General features: G+C 38.0%; 1 protein-coding gene across 1 annotated transcript; it reads left to right on the top strand.

Annotated features, from left to right (window-relative positions):
* The first annotated feature begins 1,346 nt into the window (after positions 1 to 1,346).
* LOC145780072 (mapk-regulated corepressor-interacting protein 1-like) lies at positions 1,347 to 14,420 on the top strand. The gene is made up of 6 exons (XM_082591783.1): positions 1,347 to 1,485; positions 7,670 to 7,724; positions 8,247 to 8,362; positions 10,998 to 11,039; positions 12,799 to 12,843; positions 13,805 to 14,420. The coding sequence occupies exons 1-6, from the start codon at positions 1,422 to 1,424 to the stop codon at positions 13,864 to 13,866; spliced, it is 384 nt and encodes a 127-aa protein (XP_082447909.1). The 5' UTR covers positions 1,347 to 1,421; the 3' UTR covers positions 13,867 to 14,420.
* Positions 14,421 to 16,020: the final 1,600 nt, after the last annotated feature.

Below are 16,020 nucleotides of genomic sequence, written 5' to 3'. Positions count from 1 at the left end.
AAAATTTTATAATCGTGCTGGGTCACACAATCCGATAATCCATCACTGCAATCTGACTTTGTGCCCCGTAAAACGCAAAATAAAATCATGAAACCTGGCAATGATGATGCGTTTTAAACGTTTTTATGGAAAAAAACAGCAACGAGTCAAAATCTGTTTCACGCTGTTTTTCCTGGGCGAGAAAACAAAGGCTTACCGTGGATTAGAGTTAGAATAAACAAATAAATTCCACACTTAACGGGTTAAAGTTAAAATAAAGAATGGGCCGCAGTATTGCAATATCTCGCGGCACCCTTGAGCATTACAATTGGCACCCCAGGGTGCCGCGGCACCCCGGTTGGGAACCACTGTTCTAGACGGTAGCCACTTTAATAAGTCGAAATTCTGCCACTGCGAATGACTACAATGCAACCGCCAACCAATCCACTCAGAACATGTTATAAGAGGCTACCGTTCAATTATGATCCTTCTAGCACTCATCCAGAAGAGTTACCGGTAATGCTTGTTTTGAACTTTATTTGGTAATTACAGAAGAAAAAGAGCAATAGCAGTAGTGGGAATCGAACCCGCGTCAATGAAATGACTACTTTCTAGCCCTAAGCCAACCAGTTGACAAAAAATCCATCACTTAATTTGCTTTTTATCATCTTCTTTTCGCCATTTCTTACGTCACTTAAACCGTAGCTTATGATTGGTTGGCGGTTTCATTCTAGTATAGTCACTTTTAGTGGCAGAATTTCGACTTGTTAAAGTGGCTACCGTTCAAGACAGCACAGCAAGTATTGCGTTTCAATAACCATGATTGTGTATTCTTTAAACCTTTCAAATTAACAAACTATTTTTCGGTAGCTTAGTGTAGCAAGTAACAATAGTAACTAACAGACACATGCTGCCAGCCGGGTAGATGAATCAATCCGCCCCGATGGCTCAGTTGGTTAACGGGTCACTTATTGAACAAAAAAGCTTCAAGATTAAGGATAGCCCTCTCTCTATTCAGCGGCACCTAGTAGTAGATGAAGTAATTCCCCGGCAACAACACTTCAACTTTTGGAAATTTTACTCTGTCAATCTCGGTGACTGGGCCCGTGCCAGTGGTTCAAAGCCTCTTCAAGCAGGCAAAACTATCAGGATTAAGCTCTTTTTAAAGAAGATTTCCCAGTCCAAGGGTAACAATTAAATCAATTCATAGTGGGTTTCTTCGACGAGAACCAGGCTTGTTTACTGTAGCTGTTTTCTTTTCCACAATTGTAAAAATTCAATTAACAATGGTTTTGGTGCAATATGCTGAGAAATGAAATGCAATTTGATGAATATTGAAAGTTCTTTTCTGTTTTTGTTATATATCATACTAATTGTCGTTGTCAGTTTTTAACTTGATTGTAACTTTTTTACTTTGGTTTTTATAATGCTTATAAATAAAGATGCTCCTGTCAACTAAGCAGTCAACTCAAAGCAAAATAAAATCAGCTACAAATCATCGACGAGGTTAGTCTTATGATAGAGCGTGGTTAAATTAGTTTGTTATATATAACTTATATATAAGTCATATTGAAGTAGGCTACTCATATGGATGGCAACTAATTCATCCATTGAAGACTTTCCCCCTTAAAAATTGAGATAAAATGGAATACCGTCTAAATCGCTAATCAGAGTTTCTGCAAAATTTTGATATCGACATATAAATGATGTTAATAGATGTTCTATTTTTTGTCTATGGAGAGTAGAGCTCGACCGATGTCACTTTTTCAGGCTGATACCGATATTTATGAAATTTTTAGGCCGATACCGATATATAGGCTATCGGCTGATGTAATATCAGCTACGAAAAGTTTGTTACCAACAAAGTTATTAAGCAACAAACCAGTCCAAGAAAGTTTATGCATTAGTTGCTGTAATGGAAAAATCATTCTCAACACTAATCACAAAAAAACACCAAACAGAAAAGAAACAACCCAGGCCTCGAAATTCGTTTTTGCTGACGGCGGACAAACGTGTTTGTTCGGAATTCTTCGCCATTTAAGAGGTATGGCTACGGTTTGTAAGGCTTTTTAAAATTTCAGCGAAGGCATTCATCAGACCAATGAGGTGTGCTTGGAGAGTCAAAGCGCCGTGTAGCTGCAATATGCTGCATAACTGATTAACTTCTACCGAACGAGGTCGTGTGGCTTCTTGCGTCACAATGCTCTGGGCACGGGTCGGAAAACTTCTACAATGACGCTACTATTTTCTTCTGTGCAAAGTTTCACTAGGCTTTTTTTTGGGGTTTATTTTTGCAACTTCTACAATGACGCTACTATTTTCTTCTGTGCAAAGTTTCACTAGGATTTTTTCTTTGGGTTTATTTTTGCATGTCATATGAGCAAAAGTTAATTTTCCCTGGGCCTTTTCTTTCTTATTGTAATACCAAAACTTGACAAATTTTGCTGCATCTTGCTGTGATAGCCTACTCGTATGATCTAATTTTGTAACAAATCTTGCCTTATCAATATCACTCGGAGATCAAAGCCAAACATTGTGACGTAAGACTTGAAATAAGTTGCGCGTGGCTAGTGTAGAAGTGCACCGGTACTCCCATCGATTCTGGGAGCAAGTCTTTTAGGCGCAGACAGTTAGGCGCTGGTCAAATAGGCGCGCACACTGTGGCGTCTGGATATTTAGGTGCGGAGCACTGTGGCGCCTGTTCATTTAGGTGCTATTCCTAGTAAAGTCTGTAGATTGTATCAGCTTGGCAGGTAGAGCAATGCTTTTCACACAAAATGTTATATTGAACAGAAAAATATATTGTATTTTAATGCGCGTGTTCGGTATTTATTTGTTGTTAGTCCAGGTTTGCGTCGGCGAAAACTTTATCAATAAATTATTCGAGTTTAAGAACATGACTGAGTTCACTTTTAGTGAGTCAAATAATAACTACACTGAACATCAGTACAAAATATACCGTAGCCTATATTCAAGCAGGTGGTAGGCTTGAGTGAAGAGTAACTTAGTTTTCCGTCAAAACCGCGACTAGGTTTAATAACGAGCTAAGTTGCACCATTATGCTTGCAACTTGTAGCCAGGGTTCATATGCCCTATAAAAATGTATTCATATAGTAGAGTGTTGTCTCATACGTGCCACACGACCAATCCATCCCCAGTAGAAGTAATTGCGAAAGATAACAGATTAAGTAAGGTTCCATTTGGCTGTAACCTATGTTCAGAATGCATAGCAAATGTCCTGTGGAGATGTGCTAATTGTGCTAATATCAAGAGTACTAGAGCGTTGTCTCGCACCTCACCTGATATCGGCCGATATATATTGGCTGACCGATATATCGGTCGAGCTCTAATGGAGAGTATATGAGTCGTAAATTTGCCTTTGAAGTGGTTAATGGTTATAGTTGGATCCCAATATTATCTAAATTATTTGAAACTTAGGCGTCTTTAAATGTTACAAACCTAGCATATATTTTACAATTCAATTGATAGCTATGAGATTTTTTTAAAGCTAAGTCTAAAGTCTCAAGCATAATCTTAGCTTCATTACCTTTGATCTATGGAAAATTCTATCTTTCCCAATATGAATCTTTTACAATCATAACTGCAACCTAGCCTATCAGTTCTATGCATGCTGAGAAAAATTCTATGCTGCCACCATGGGAGCCTTTTACAATTACCAATGCTGTCTAGTTTATCTAGGCTATTCTATGTAGGCGGAGAAAACCTCATAGCTATCAGTTCAGCTGTACAAGGTTTGTGACATTTAAAGGGATGCAACCTAATTTGTACCCTGAAAAAATCGAGAAAAAAATTATAAAAAGCCAAAATAGCACACGGATTGGAGTTTCCGCTTAACCCTAACTTTAAAATTTTTGCGGAAACTCTGATTAGCAACTTCAGCTTTGTTGCAATCAGCGACTTCGGCTTTTGTGCTATTTTTTTTCTCGATCTTTTCATGGTACGAAATGAGGGTACGAATTAGGTTGCACCCCATCTAAAGACACCCTTTGAAACTTAAGTGTCACATAAGCTTTAAAAAAAACTTATGACTAATGTAGTTGTCTGCTGCATATGATTTGTATAAGTCGGTGGTTTTCAAACTTTTTTTGTTGCAACGCCTTTTGAAAGTTTTTTGAACTTGTGACACAACTAGCGATAGCAATTTCAGTAATTTTTATTGATTTGTCAGTGTTTCCAGCCTTCAGCTGTCTTGCGATGAAGTGAATTAGAATTGTGGTATGCAATTTTAAATCATAATCAATCGTTACAGTTTTGTAATATTGAGTTTAAATGCACGTGAGGAACTATAATTAGAATGCACTATAATTACCGCAAACGGTCAAAATGACCGTTTGTGTAGTACGGAAGAAAATTCTCACAATTTAGCTTTATTTTATGCTATATATAAGTTTCTTTTAACATTTGTAGTTGCCCTATACCTCAAAATGAATTAAATCCACATAAATGTAAGCTTTTTAGGCGCCATTGCAATAGCGTATCCTGAAATTGGCCTACTGTATATATAAGCATTAAGCAACCGTAGTTTACTGTATGTTTTAAGCTTGTAGTCTATCCTTCAATTCTAATAAAAAATTTATGTATTTCCATTTTATTCCGCTTTTAGCCACCAATCCAATTTTTGCTGTTATTGAAACAAGTCCACCACCTTGCGCTTATAGGCTACTGCACTTGTACAACTTGAATCATTACTGCCACTGACAAGTTGGCATAATCTAGAATCCATTTTCTCCAGGTTATCAATATGGATGAAATCGGTTAAGCGTATGCTGCTTACACATAGCAATTGTTTTGTTCTGTCAAAATCTGAAATCCCAAACCAAATCCTATGTAATGTAAAGTAACACCGTCGGTTTAACGTATCCCAGTTAACCCATTAAAAGCCGCCACAAGTTCCCGTTGCTCTTTTTAGGTGATATTTCAGCCACAAAGTTGCATTGTCATGACTTTTTGATTAGATCAAAAAAATCTGGTGATTTTGCTTTTTTGATGCATTTTTTTGTTTGCCTTTTAAAAGGACACCGGCCACATGGTCAAATATAAATCTCGCCATACCTTAACTGAAGCAGGTGTTTGTTTCGGTAGAAATTTGTCAGATCTTTTTTGAAGGCGTTTCAAAATTATTGTATCAACATATAAAGATATTATATTCACGGTAACCACCGGTGTAGCTAGTGGGAGGGAGGTACCCTCAGTAGGCAGTTCCCCTCCCCCCGGTCGGCAGCTTGTGGGTGGCAGAATTTTTAATTGTAAACGAAAAATCATAGTAAAAATCTTTTTTGAAACGGATTTGGCTCGCATTCTATTTGCTGGCTCCTACTTAACGCGATCAGGGGTAGAAAAATCATGGTCCGCCCCGGCTGCACGAACCCTAGCTATAGGCTACGCCTCTGACACTCGTTGTTGTCGGCTCCAGCTCGTGTCCGAGCATTGATTTCGTCGTCAAATCGAATTTGGCTTTGGATGGTGATTTTGTTATATGGCTTTGGAGGCCCAGTCTATGATGCAAAAGACGTGGGCAAAAGTCACATTGTATGGAGGGTGGGGGACGTGGTAGTTTTAGCTTTTCTAGAGTTTCGTTTTTCTTTGGCTTTTTGTATCCTGTTTTTTTTTTCAAAAATTTCCGTGCCTTCCCTAGATCTTTTTCTCTATAGTGGTCTGTCACTAGCAAGTTGTTCCCATGAATCCAGATCAATGTTTGCATGGTTGAGAGAGACTTTCAGCTGATCTTTGTATCTCATTTTTGGTCTTTCGGGGGGGTCTTTTTCCTGTCTGTAGTTCACCATAAAGCATTATTCGTGGAAGCTTTGTTGGGTCCATTTGCATGACATGTCTTGTCTAGCGAAGGCGGTGTTGCAATATCGTGGCTTCTGAACTGGGTAACCTAGCGCGATCAAGGATTGCATCGTTGGTGAGACAATCTTCCCAACGAGTGCCTAGCATTTGCCTCAGTTTCCTCTGCTAGAAATTTTCAAGACGTTTGATGTCACGGCGGCATAGGCTAATGTCCAGGTTTCACAAGCATAGAGAAGGGTGGATAGAACGACTGCCCGGAGGACCATAATTTTTTTTGCGGATAGATATAGCATGGTTGTTGAAAACACGTTAAGTTTTCCATAGGCACAATGTGCTGCTTTTATACAATGTTCAATATCGTTTGACAGTGTAACAAACAGCCAAAAAAATTTGGCTATGTGGCCGGTGTCCTTTTAAAAGGCAACCATAAATATAAAGCAAAATAAACAAACAAAAAAAGCAAAACCTTACACAAATTACAGTGTAGTAGGAAGCACAATATTATAGAGTGTTAAACTATGAAGAGACATAATTCATATCTATTACTAATAGGCAATAAAACTTGTACGTTCCTTCTCACTTCACCTCTTCCGGCTCTTCTCATTTTTCAACAATCTTTAAACTGTGAAGAAATTTCTAAGAAATTAGCGGCGGTCGATTACTCAAGTGGCAAGAATACGGTGCGATACTGATGAGCCCAGCCTCATGGGCGAAACACGTGTCTATCGCTGTCTATTCGATGCTACAATCGGCTGCCAAAAACTTAAATCTTTAAACTTTTACAAAATTCAGAAAAAGTACGCTGTTTTCAAATATTTATCAGCACCTTCCAAAACAGACCTTAAACAACTACTAGCAAGTCCAAAATGATTCAATCAAAATAGGATGATGCAATACTGAGTCATTCAAAACGATGTCCTTTTAAAAGGACACCGGCCGTGAATGGGTTAAAGGAATATATCAGATACCGATACTACTGCACTGAGGAGACCGGAAGGTCGAAACGGTGTGCACTGTCTGCAGTTATCAGATATATAAGTGTATCAGGATTTGCTTCTGGTTTGCACTGTTCAATTGTTCATTCATTCAATTATATCACTGTCTTTGCTTACTAACATCTGGTTAAAGACAATATCAATCAGATAATTGTATCAAACCATCCGGCAAATGACTAATACTATTAACCGATTTCATCTGTATTATATATACACTATGCAGTCTCTGAATTTTACTCATCTGAAGCAATCACCTCCTATGCAAGTTGAACCTAGTCTGAATTTGCCGACCCATGTTGGAAGTCCTGATATTCACTTTCACCACCCAAATCATCTTCCGCAATCACTTTCAGCCAAGCTAGATAGAGAGTCGTTGTGTTTTCAACATTTTGCAAATAATTCAAAATTATGATTTATGAACTATCTAGTCACTAACTTTTGCCAGCTAGGCTACTGTAGTTATTGTTGCATGGTCGTTTTGAAGCAATACCACAACAAAAGACTATTGTTAAGGCAATTTTAATCATGGAAAATTTTAAATTTGCAAAATTTGCTTTACAGTCAAAATGACCATTGACGGTAATTTACAGTAAGGTAAATCGTTTCCCGTCAACCTGTTTGCTTACTGCTTATTGTTTTTGTAATAAAAATTTACATGCTAAAAGTTGATCAAGACTTAGGAAAAGTCAGAAAGTTTCAATATTCTAACAGTTACCTAAGCACTATGCAGAGATATAATAGATTAAAAATGAAAACTAATCAAAATGACCGCTCTGGTATATAATTCCAGTGTTAAGCATTTCATAACCACAAATAAGTTTAGGTACGAAACAGAATCATAGTGCGACGCTCTTAAAAAACTTGAGAAATTTATGTTGCAGAAAAACTGCTGACTTCTGAGAGAAATAGCCAGTGGTCTGCAAATAGTGGCATGGGGTGAGAATTCAACTTTATGTTGCGTTTGTTACTCTTAACTTCCCTTGTTTGACTAATGCATATTTGAAGAAAGTTATGTTTTCAAAGTCTGTCTGAAATTGGAAACACTAATCACAAGCTAATTTATACCATTGTTAAGATTGCCATACTTAAAGTCTCAATCGTATCGTATTAAAATTTAAATATTTTCAACAACACTGAAAGTCAATCATGATTGCAAAACGTTACAAGTATATAGGCCTAACTTTTTTTTGACTCATTTTTCTGGATCTCAACTTATTACGAATTACTTTCATGTATATGTTTTTCTGTCTTAGTAATATTATTCGTCACTGAGTGAGTTATGTAGAAAAAGGCAGTTTGCAAATAGATATTTTTTGTTTATCTATGTCGTTGCAAGGAGACTGCAGTCAATGTTGGCATTTTAAACCAAAAGTGATTGTTACTATCATTTATTTTACGGTAATGCAATGTTCGATCTACTTAGTTCTCATTGTCACTTGATGTGTCATTTTCTTTCAGTTCACAAAGAGTTACCTTTGCAAACAAACCTGTTAGCAGGAATTCTGCTTCTGTTAATAACTCAACCGACCCTATTACTTCACATCATCGGGATAATGTGGCACTGCTCAGCGAAGGTATGGTAGATGACAATACCGGGTAGTTTAAATGTTTACAGTACATACATATTGCATAAGGTAATTAGCATGTTTTTGCATATACAGGGTGACCCAAAAAGATTTGTACCCATGAAAATTTCAATTGTGACTTCGATTGAAAAGCTATTTATTTCAAATTACAATCACACATTATTCAGTTTATGGAAGACCATTGACCAGAGTTTTAGCTTTTTCTGTCAATTTTTAGTCAATTTATGGCTTTCCCAAGATGTGTTTCAAATGTGAGAAAATCGAATAAAACATGGGTACTAGAGTGGTTCAAAAAAACACAATTTTCTCGGAATCTTTCTCCACAAGGCTTAAAATGTGCCATTTTCCCATAGAAGTGCCCTTGCAAAAAATTAGACTGATTGGAAGTCGTTTAGAGGTCAATCAGATTTTCACTTTTTTACCACATTCTGCCTATGCCAAACCCTATCGCACACAGGCCGATATTGTGTGCAAGACTTACAGAGAGGGAATGCCCCCTATTGTTTTGAAAACCACAGCAGAGAATGAGCTAGACTTCTATATGATGCATAATTAAACTTCGTGTGTATGTAAACAGATTTATTAACTTAACACCCAACAAAGCAAAAATCTTATTTTCATACTAAACTATCGGCAATTCGGCATCTACCATTTTTATTGAAAAACACTCGAAACCAGCAGTAGTCTCATCAGTCATCACTTCAATTATTTTGATAGGTTAAATAAGTTTAAACATAATACAATTTTCCTTTTATCACAAAGAGACATCCATATCACGATAAATGAATTAAAATACAATGTTAGCATCAAGGACTGTGGTGTTAAATCAGATATGACATTCGGCCACTGTTTTCGTCACAGTCTCATTTCAGGCTTTGTTGAGATTAAGGGTTGCTTTGGTTGGCACCGGAAACCTTTTCCTGTAGATGCTTACTAACTGCAGTAGGTACTGGTACTGTTTCTGAGTCTCATGAAAATGATTGAAGTGATGACTGATGAGACTAATGCCGGTTTCGAGTGTTTTTCAATAATAATGGTAGATGCCGAATTGCCGATAGTTTAGTATGGAAATAAGATTTTTGCTTTGTTGGGTGTTAAGTTAATAAATCTGTTTACATACACACTAAGTTTAATTCTGCATCATTTAGAAGTCTAGCTCATTCTCTGCTGTGGTTTTCAAGATGATAGCGGGCATTTCCCCTTCTGTAATTCTTGTACACTATATCGGCCTGTGTGCTATAGGGTTTGACATAGGCAGAATGTGGTAAAAAAGTGAAAATCTGATTGACCTTTAAACGACTTCCAATCAGTCTAATTTTTTGCAAGGGCACTTCTATGGGGAAATGGCACATTTTAAGCCTTGTGGAGGAAGATTCTGAGAAAATTGTATTTTTTTGAACCACTCTAATGGGTACGAATCTTTTTGGGTCACCCTGTATATAAAAATGAACCAGGTATCTCTTCAGTCTAAACTCTAAAGGTACCGTATATGCAAAAACTGCATGTCCAAAATCATGTAAAATTTCTGAAACATGTCTTCGACTCTGTAGCTTAGTGCCAGTGGTGTGCTAACTTCAACCTAACTGTCCAAGAGTAAACAAATAGCAACCAAATTACTTATTTGTGTGAAAAACATTAATGTTTAAGTACGGTTACATTGGGTTCAGGAAACTAGGTAGCCTATGGCATGGAGCATTTCGATAATCCCAGAAAGCAACAGGCTGAAAAGAAGCACAAGACTAAAAAACGAAAAATTAAACCAACCCCAATCCCCACCCCATATAACCATTAACCATGCGACTTTGGTCCATGTCTGTTCATCCACACACTGAGTCATCAAAGTCACATTAAGCATTAACTTCATGCATTATATCCTAAAAGGAAGACAAAACCAATACTTGGACACAAACTGGAGCCAACAACATTAGGTTAATGTATCCGTAGATAATAATGCATGCGACCTCCTGTTTATTGCATTCAAATGGGTTGGAACAGTTTGTTTTCAATCCTTTTCTTGATATAACACCTCCATTTGAAGAGTCATTGTTTAGTCACGGAATGGCCCGTTTTGGCGGGTCCGATTCGGCGAGTGCCCTATTCGGCGAGAGCCCTTTTCGGCGAGTTCCCTATTCGGCGATTTTTTGAATTTTTTTTTAAATTATCGGGTACCGTAGCCTAATTATCATTGCCGTTTTAGGGTTAGGGGTTGGGGTAAGGTGTTAGAGTTGGGGGTTAGGGTCTTATTTTAAGGTTTAGCGTCGTTAAAACGATGCAAAAGCGGCAATGATAATTAGGCTACGGTACCCAATAATTAAAAAAAAAAATTAAAAAAATTGCCGAAAAGGGCTCTCGCCGAATAGTAGCAGACCCGTTTAGTCATGTCAAATAACAAATCAACTGGAGCTATTTTTTACTTCTGGCTCCAGATTCTATTGAAATACAGGCCCCTAGCTTCAAACCAGTTTGAGAAAAAAAAATGGTACCACGTCGTATCAACAAACCACTTAAATATGATATTTATCTTTTTAATACTCTGTGAGACTGTGGTGGTAAAAATTAATAAACAGGCGAAGTGCTGAAATATGTGCAAATTGTGCAATTATCATTATTTTTACGTTTTTAGAATGGGAGAAGGTGAAAGCCGATTTAAACAGAAATGGAAGCGGTAAGGAATTTATTATTACAAATGATTACCAGGCTGTTTGGTCTCACATGCATTGTAAAATGGTCATTTCATCCTCTTATGTGATTGCGCGTGTAGCTCCTGCGAGCTTTTTGTATTTATGTCGTTTTTTTTTACGTTTATCGACGTCTCTTCCCATACTTATTGTTGTTTCTAAGTCTGTGTAGCTCCTGCAAGCTTTCCATCTATAGGTCATTTTTTGTTTCCTCACGACGTCTTTGTTTTCTGCCGTTCTTAGAATTGGAATGCCATAGAGTGCTTATCTGCTTAATTGCCTTCTTGCGACCGCAACATCGGTATACATACGTACTTTTGCGTTACCCGTTTTGTTACATGCCGCATTACATCTATCTGTTGTGAGTGTGACTAAATGCTCTGAATGGCACGTTTTCAATCAAGATAAAGTTTTCTTAAGCTGAATCTTCCAGAGTTTAGGATTAGTATGTTTTGGTAAGGGTATGGGATGGGTTTCATCATTACTGTTAGTTTCGAGTTTGATTTTTGTTGCGGGTGTCGTTATTCTGCAGCTTTACTCTGCGTACTATTCATGACTTAATTTCGGTGGTGGACCGGTCGCGTATTTATAATCTGCAGGTCGCTGCAGCAACCGCGTGATATTGTGAGCGTCTTTCTCGGAACTTTCTAATATGTAAATTCAACGAACGATTCGGCATCTACAGATTGGCATAATGGTTTGGGAGATAATAGTTTGACGACGTGGGTTCGATTTCCACCGCTGCCATTTTTTTTCTTTTACTGTAATTACCGTACCAAACAAAGTTCAAAGCAAGATTCTGAGTGCTATGTCTCTGTCTGAGTGCTAGAAGGGTCACAAGGATTGCAGTAAACTGGTTTGTAGGGAAAATTGTATATTTTAGGTGTCTACAGGTCAAAACAGTCCATCTGCTGCAGCGACCTGCACATTACAAATACTTCGGCCGGTCAGCCTTTTTTTTAGTCAATACGTTTTGTTCGAGTCGATGATTTGTTTTATGGTTTTTCTAATGCAGTAAATTGGTATACGAAGAAACACAGACCTCGTTCTCAGGTCATACCACTGCTGTGCTCGTGATGTCGCTGTCATGATTACAGCTGTATGAAGAGCTCCCATTTTGCGATAGACTTGAAATTTATTGCAACTTATGGCATCTTTTCGTTTATTTTGCACAGCATTAGTGTATGTGCATGAAGCAATTTGTTGGATCTCATTCTCAAGTGCACTTGTAATTTTCAATATCTATTGGAGGAGGTTGCAAAAATCGTTTTATTGCTGGAGAAGAAACTTTTCCCAATGCCAAGTTCCGTCTCACCTCACAAAATTGCTTCTTTTTTCACTGATTTAACAACTACAGACGCTAAATCAATGAAAGAGAATTCAATTTATCAGTTCAGACAACAGACAATGCTGTTTTTTATGTCAAGATTCATTTTGCTTCAAAGCAAATTATCGTTTCGGAAAGATGGATTAAATGGAGGTTTTCAATGGCAATTCACAAGTGCATGCTCCAAGCGATGATGTACAATTTTCATATTTCTGGTGTTTAAAAAGTTTGTTTGCAGAGTAGCGCTTGACTGAACCTAGCTAATAAAACCGCTTCTTTTCACATTGATTCAACGTCTACCTACTCTAAATCAATGTAAAAAAGACCGATTTCAATGGCTGTGATAGTTCCAGTCACTTCTATACTTTTTTAATGTTGTGTTTTTAGTTAACGTTTTAAAATTATAATTGTTTTTTTAGATACGTCTGAATATGTTGAAAGGATTCCTAACCCAAAATTGCAAGGTAAGTGCACGAACATCTTTGAAAAATTACCAGCCTACAAGTGCAACACTAGCCACTGTAAGTATAGTAGACATTACGTTGCTACTGTTTGAAGGGGTCTGCTACTATTCGGTGAGTCCGATTCGGTGAGTCCGATTCGGTGAGTCTGATTCGGTGAGTTCCTAACTTCTAACCCCTAACCTTAACCTCTAACCCCTAACCTTAAAACGGCAATGATAATTGAGCTACGGTACCCGATAATTTAAAAAAAAAATTGAAAAAATCTCCCGTTAAGGGATCGGACTCACCGAATCGGACTAACCGAATCGGACTCACCGAATCGGACTCACCGAATCGGACTCACCGAATCGGACTTACCGAAACGGGCCATTCCGGTTTGAAGGGTAGTTTAGAAACCTAAAACTTTTTAATTAAAAAACTGCTTCCACAAAACAATCTTGTTTTGAACAAAAACAAATCCGAATGTTCGGCTTAAAACACGAAGATAAATTCACCCGCCCCGATAGCTCGGTTGGTTTGCGCATGATTTCTGAAACGAAGAAACTTCAAGATCAAGCGGCGCTGGTTCGACTCTCGGGGTGTGCGCTTGAGCAACGTACGTTAAGGACTGCTCTCCATTCAACGGCATTTAAGGCCTCTACAAGTATGCGAAACTACCAGGATTAAGCTCTGCAAGAAGCTTTCCCAGTCCGAGGATAAAGGTTCAATCAATCAAGTTTGACATGAATTTTTTCAGACATAGCCTAGTTTCTTTCAGGTAAGCTTACCAATGCACGTTGACAAATATCTCAAAAATCAATAAAAATTTAAAAAGTTCCTATGAAAAGTCGTAGAAAGTGAACTGTGATGTGCTCAAATGAGTTGCAGTAGGCCGGAGAATAGCTTTCAAGCCTCTTCATCCGAAAGTCCAGTAGATCCAAAGATTCTTGCTGCTCATTTCAGTGAGATTTTTGTCTTTTAGATTTTCAGCCATTCGATTTGGAGGAGTATTGGGGCCAGAGACAACTGAGAAATGTTCCCTGATGATTGTCTTTGAACCATAGATATCTTTCATGGCTTTGCAAGCATATTGAAATATTAATTTAAATAGTACGTCGTTTTCGTATCCATTTGTTGGTTATTCTTTGTCCATAAGGAAGTACTTTCTGTACTCTATTTATCATTCATTTAGACAATTTTACGATGTTTGCCATAGTTTTCGGTTTGCTTTGTTCAAGTGCCTTTTAAATGCTGTGTTGTACATAGACTTTGTTTTTCGCTTTTGCACCATTTGATCATATAACTTTAAAGAAGTTGTTTGCTATCTCAATTCTCAATACTGTTGCTCTCTCCTTTCTTCTCAAACTTGAAATTATTATGCGTTCATTCAAGCTCACTGCATGAGTAAGTTATAATGAAATTTTTCTTGGAGAAATCCGATGAATGGTCGCGACAGATTTGCTTTGAGCTGCCAGTAGCGCTGTGTTTTGCAACTACTGATAATACATATAAGTCATTTGTGCGGTGTTTTAAATTTGCGTCTTTGTTTGCTTCGAGCTCGACCTCTTGGTCAGAAAATCAATTTTGTACACGATTCAACGTCTATTTAGTGTGTCAGCATAAACTGGTCGGGTTTTAAATCAAAAAGCGACATCTCTTGGAGTCTCATTACGATACCAGGAAGAACCATTAAAATCCCAATCTGCTTGCTATCCAGCAATATTGACCAAACCAAACTGTTGTGAAGACTGCTCTATCAATTGCCGGTATCTTACGTTTCCAACGAGCTTTCAGGCTTTTTACTTCTTGTCTGTAGCCTATCCAAAAATTATTTTCATCCAGTTTATCAAGCATATGTCAGACATCATTGTTGACTATAAGTAAGAAGTCGTTGTATCGCAGCCGATGCGGCCTTTGATGAATTGAATTGGCAAAATTTACTAGCTAAGCATCCCAGTTCAGAGGTGCAGAATCGCAACAGCAAATAAAATGCAGCCGTCCGTATGACCAAGTTCAGGCGGCTGTGCGGCTCGCTGGTGTGTGCTGCAGCATTCTCATGAAAGTTTCTCAAATATCTGAGCGTTCCAATTCAATTCAATTTATTTTTCTTTGTCGGAAAACAACAGCAATGATAAAGTTACAAATAGTGAACGGGAACAAAAGGAAAAGGTGGCAAAACTACAAAAGTTTAAAACGTGCATGCGATGCAAATTTAAAGGTTACGTACACGAAAGTAAATTAAGCACGGCCACCAAACCTAACAGTTTAAAGTAGATGAATTGGTTGGAAGAACCAGTTGGCTCCACATACCTAAAGCAACTGGAGGTGTGCCAGTTGATAAAACCATGCGGCAGTGCCGGTCTTTGGGGTGTGCAAACCGTGCGATCGCACAGGGCCCGCAAATTAGGGGGCCCGCAATTTACTCAGAAAATGCGGTAGTTTTGTCATTTCCAATGGAAAAATTCAACAAAGGAATTAGCAACAAGAAAGACTCAACGGGTGCAACCTATTTCGTTCCCTGAAAAGATCGAGAAAAAAAAACAACATAGCCGAAGTTGCTGATCGGAGTTGCCGCAAACATTTCAAATTTCTCTCGATCTTTTCAGGGGACGAAATTTGATTTTGTTACTCCGATTTCAGGGTACGAAATCGGGGTACGAATTTTGCAGGGGATGAAATAGGTTGCATCTAGACTCAACATAGCTTTATTTCCGAAAAATGCCCAAGAATGCATGATCTTATCCTTTTGCCATGCCACCGTACAGCACCATTTTACAGTAATATTCATACCCAAATTTTGAACATGCTCTCAGAATGCCCCAAATTCAAAGTAATTTTTCAAAATTTTTTGGGAGAGGGCCCCCAGACCCCCTGCCGCTGGGTGCCGTCTTCGGCGATCACGCCGTCAGGCTTCGCCGCCGACCGTGAAACCACCCCCTCCCCTTTCAAAATCCCTAGCTAGGCTACTGAATTGGATCATTGTCATTGGGGCCCGCAAATCATATTCCGCACAGGGCCCGAAATTCCCTAAGACCGGCACTGCATGCGGGGACGACTGAACCTTACAACCAATATAAAAAAGAAAAATCAACAACACGAGCATTTAAAAATAAACAATGAGCATACGGCATATTAAACAATAAACACATTACATATTATTTACATATTAAACATATTACATATACAAAATACTATGTA

The sequence above is a fragment of the Aplidium turbinatum genome, chromosome 11, assembly GCF_918807975.1.
Source record: "Aplidium turbinatum chromosome 11, kaAplTurb1.1, whole genome shotgun sequence".
NCBI classification, from domain to species: Eukaryota; Metazoa; Chordata; class Ascidiacea; order Aplousobranchia; family Polyclinidae; genus Aplidium; species Aplidium turbinatum.
The sequence above is the reverse complement of the archived record's forward strand: the minus strand, read 5'-3'. Positions and strand labels throughout refer to the sequence as shown.

Excerpts from the sequence above, each read along its gene's own strand:
- LOC145780072 (XM_082591783.1), top strand. The coding sequence starts at position 1,422 with ATGCTCCTGTCAACTAAGCAGTCAACTCAAAGCAAAATAAAATCAGCT. Across the intron at positions 11,040-12,798 it reads TTTAAACAGAAATGGAAGCG|ATACGTCTGAATATGTTGAA; the intron begins GTAAGGAATTTA and ends TTGTTTTTTTAG. Across the intron at positions 12,844-13,804 it reads TCCTAACCCAAAATTGCAAG|ATTTTCAGCCATTCGATTTG; the intron begins GTAAGTGCACGA and ends TTTGTCTTTTAG.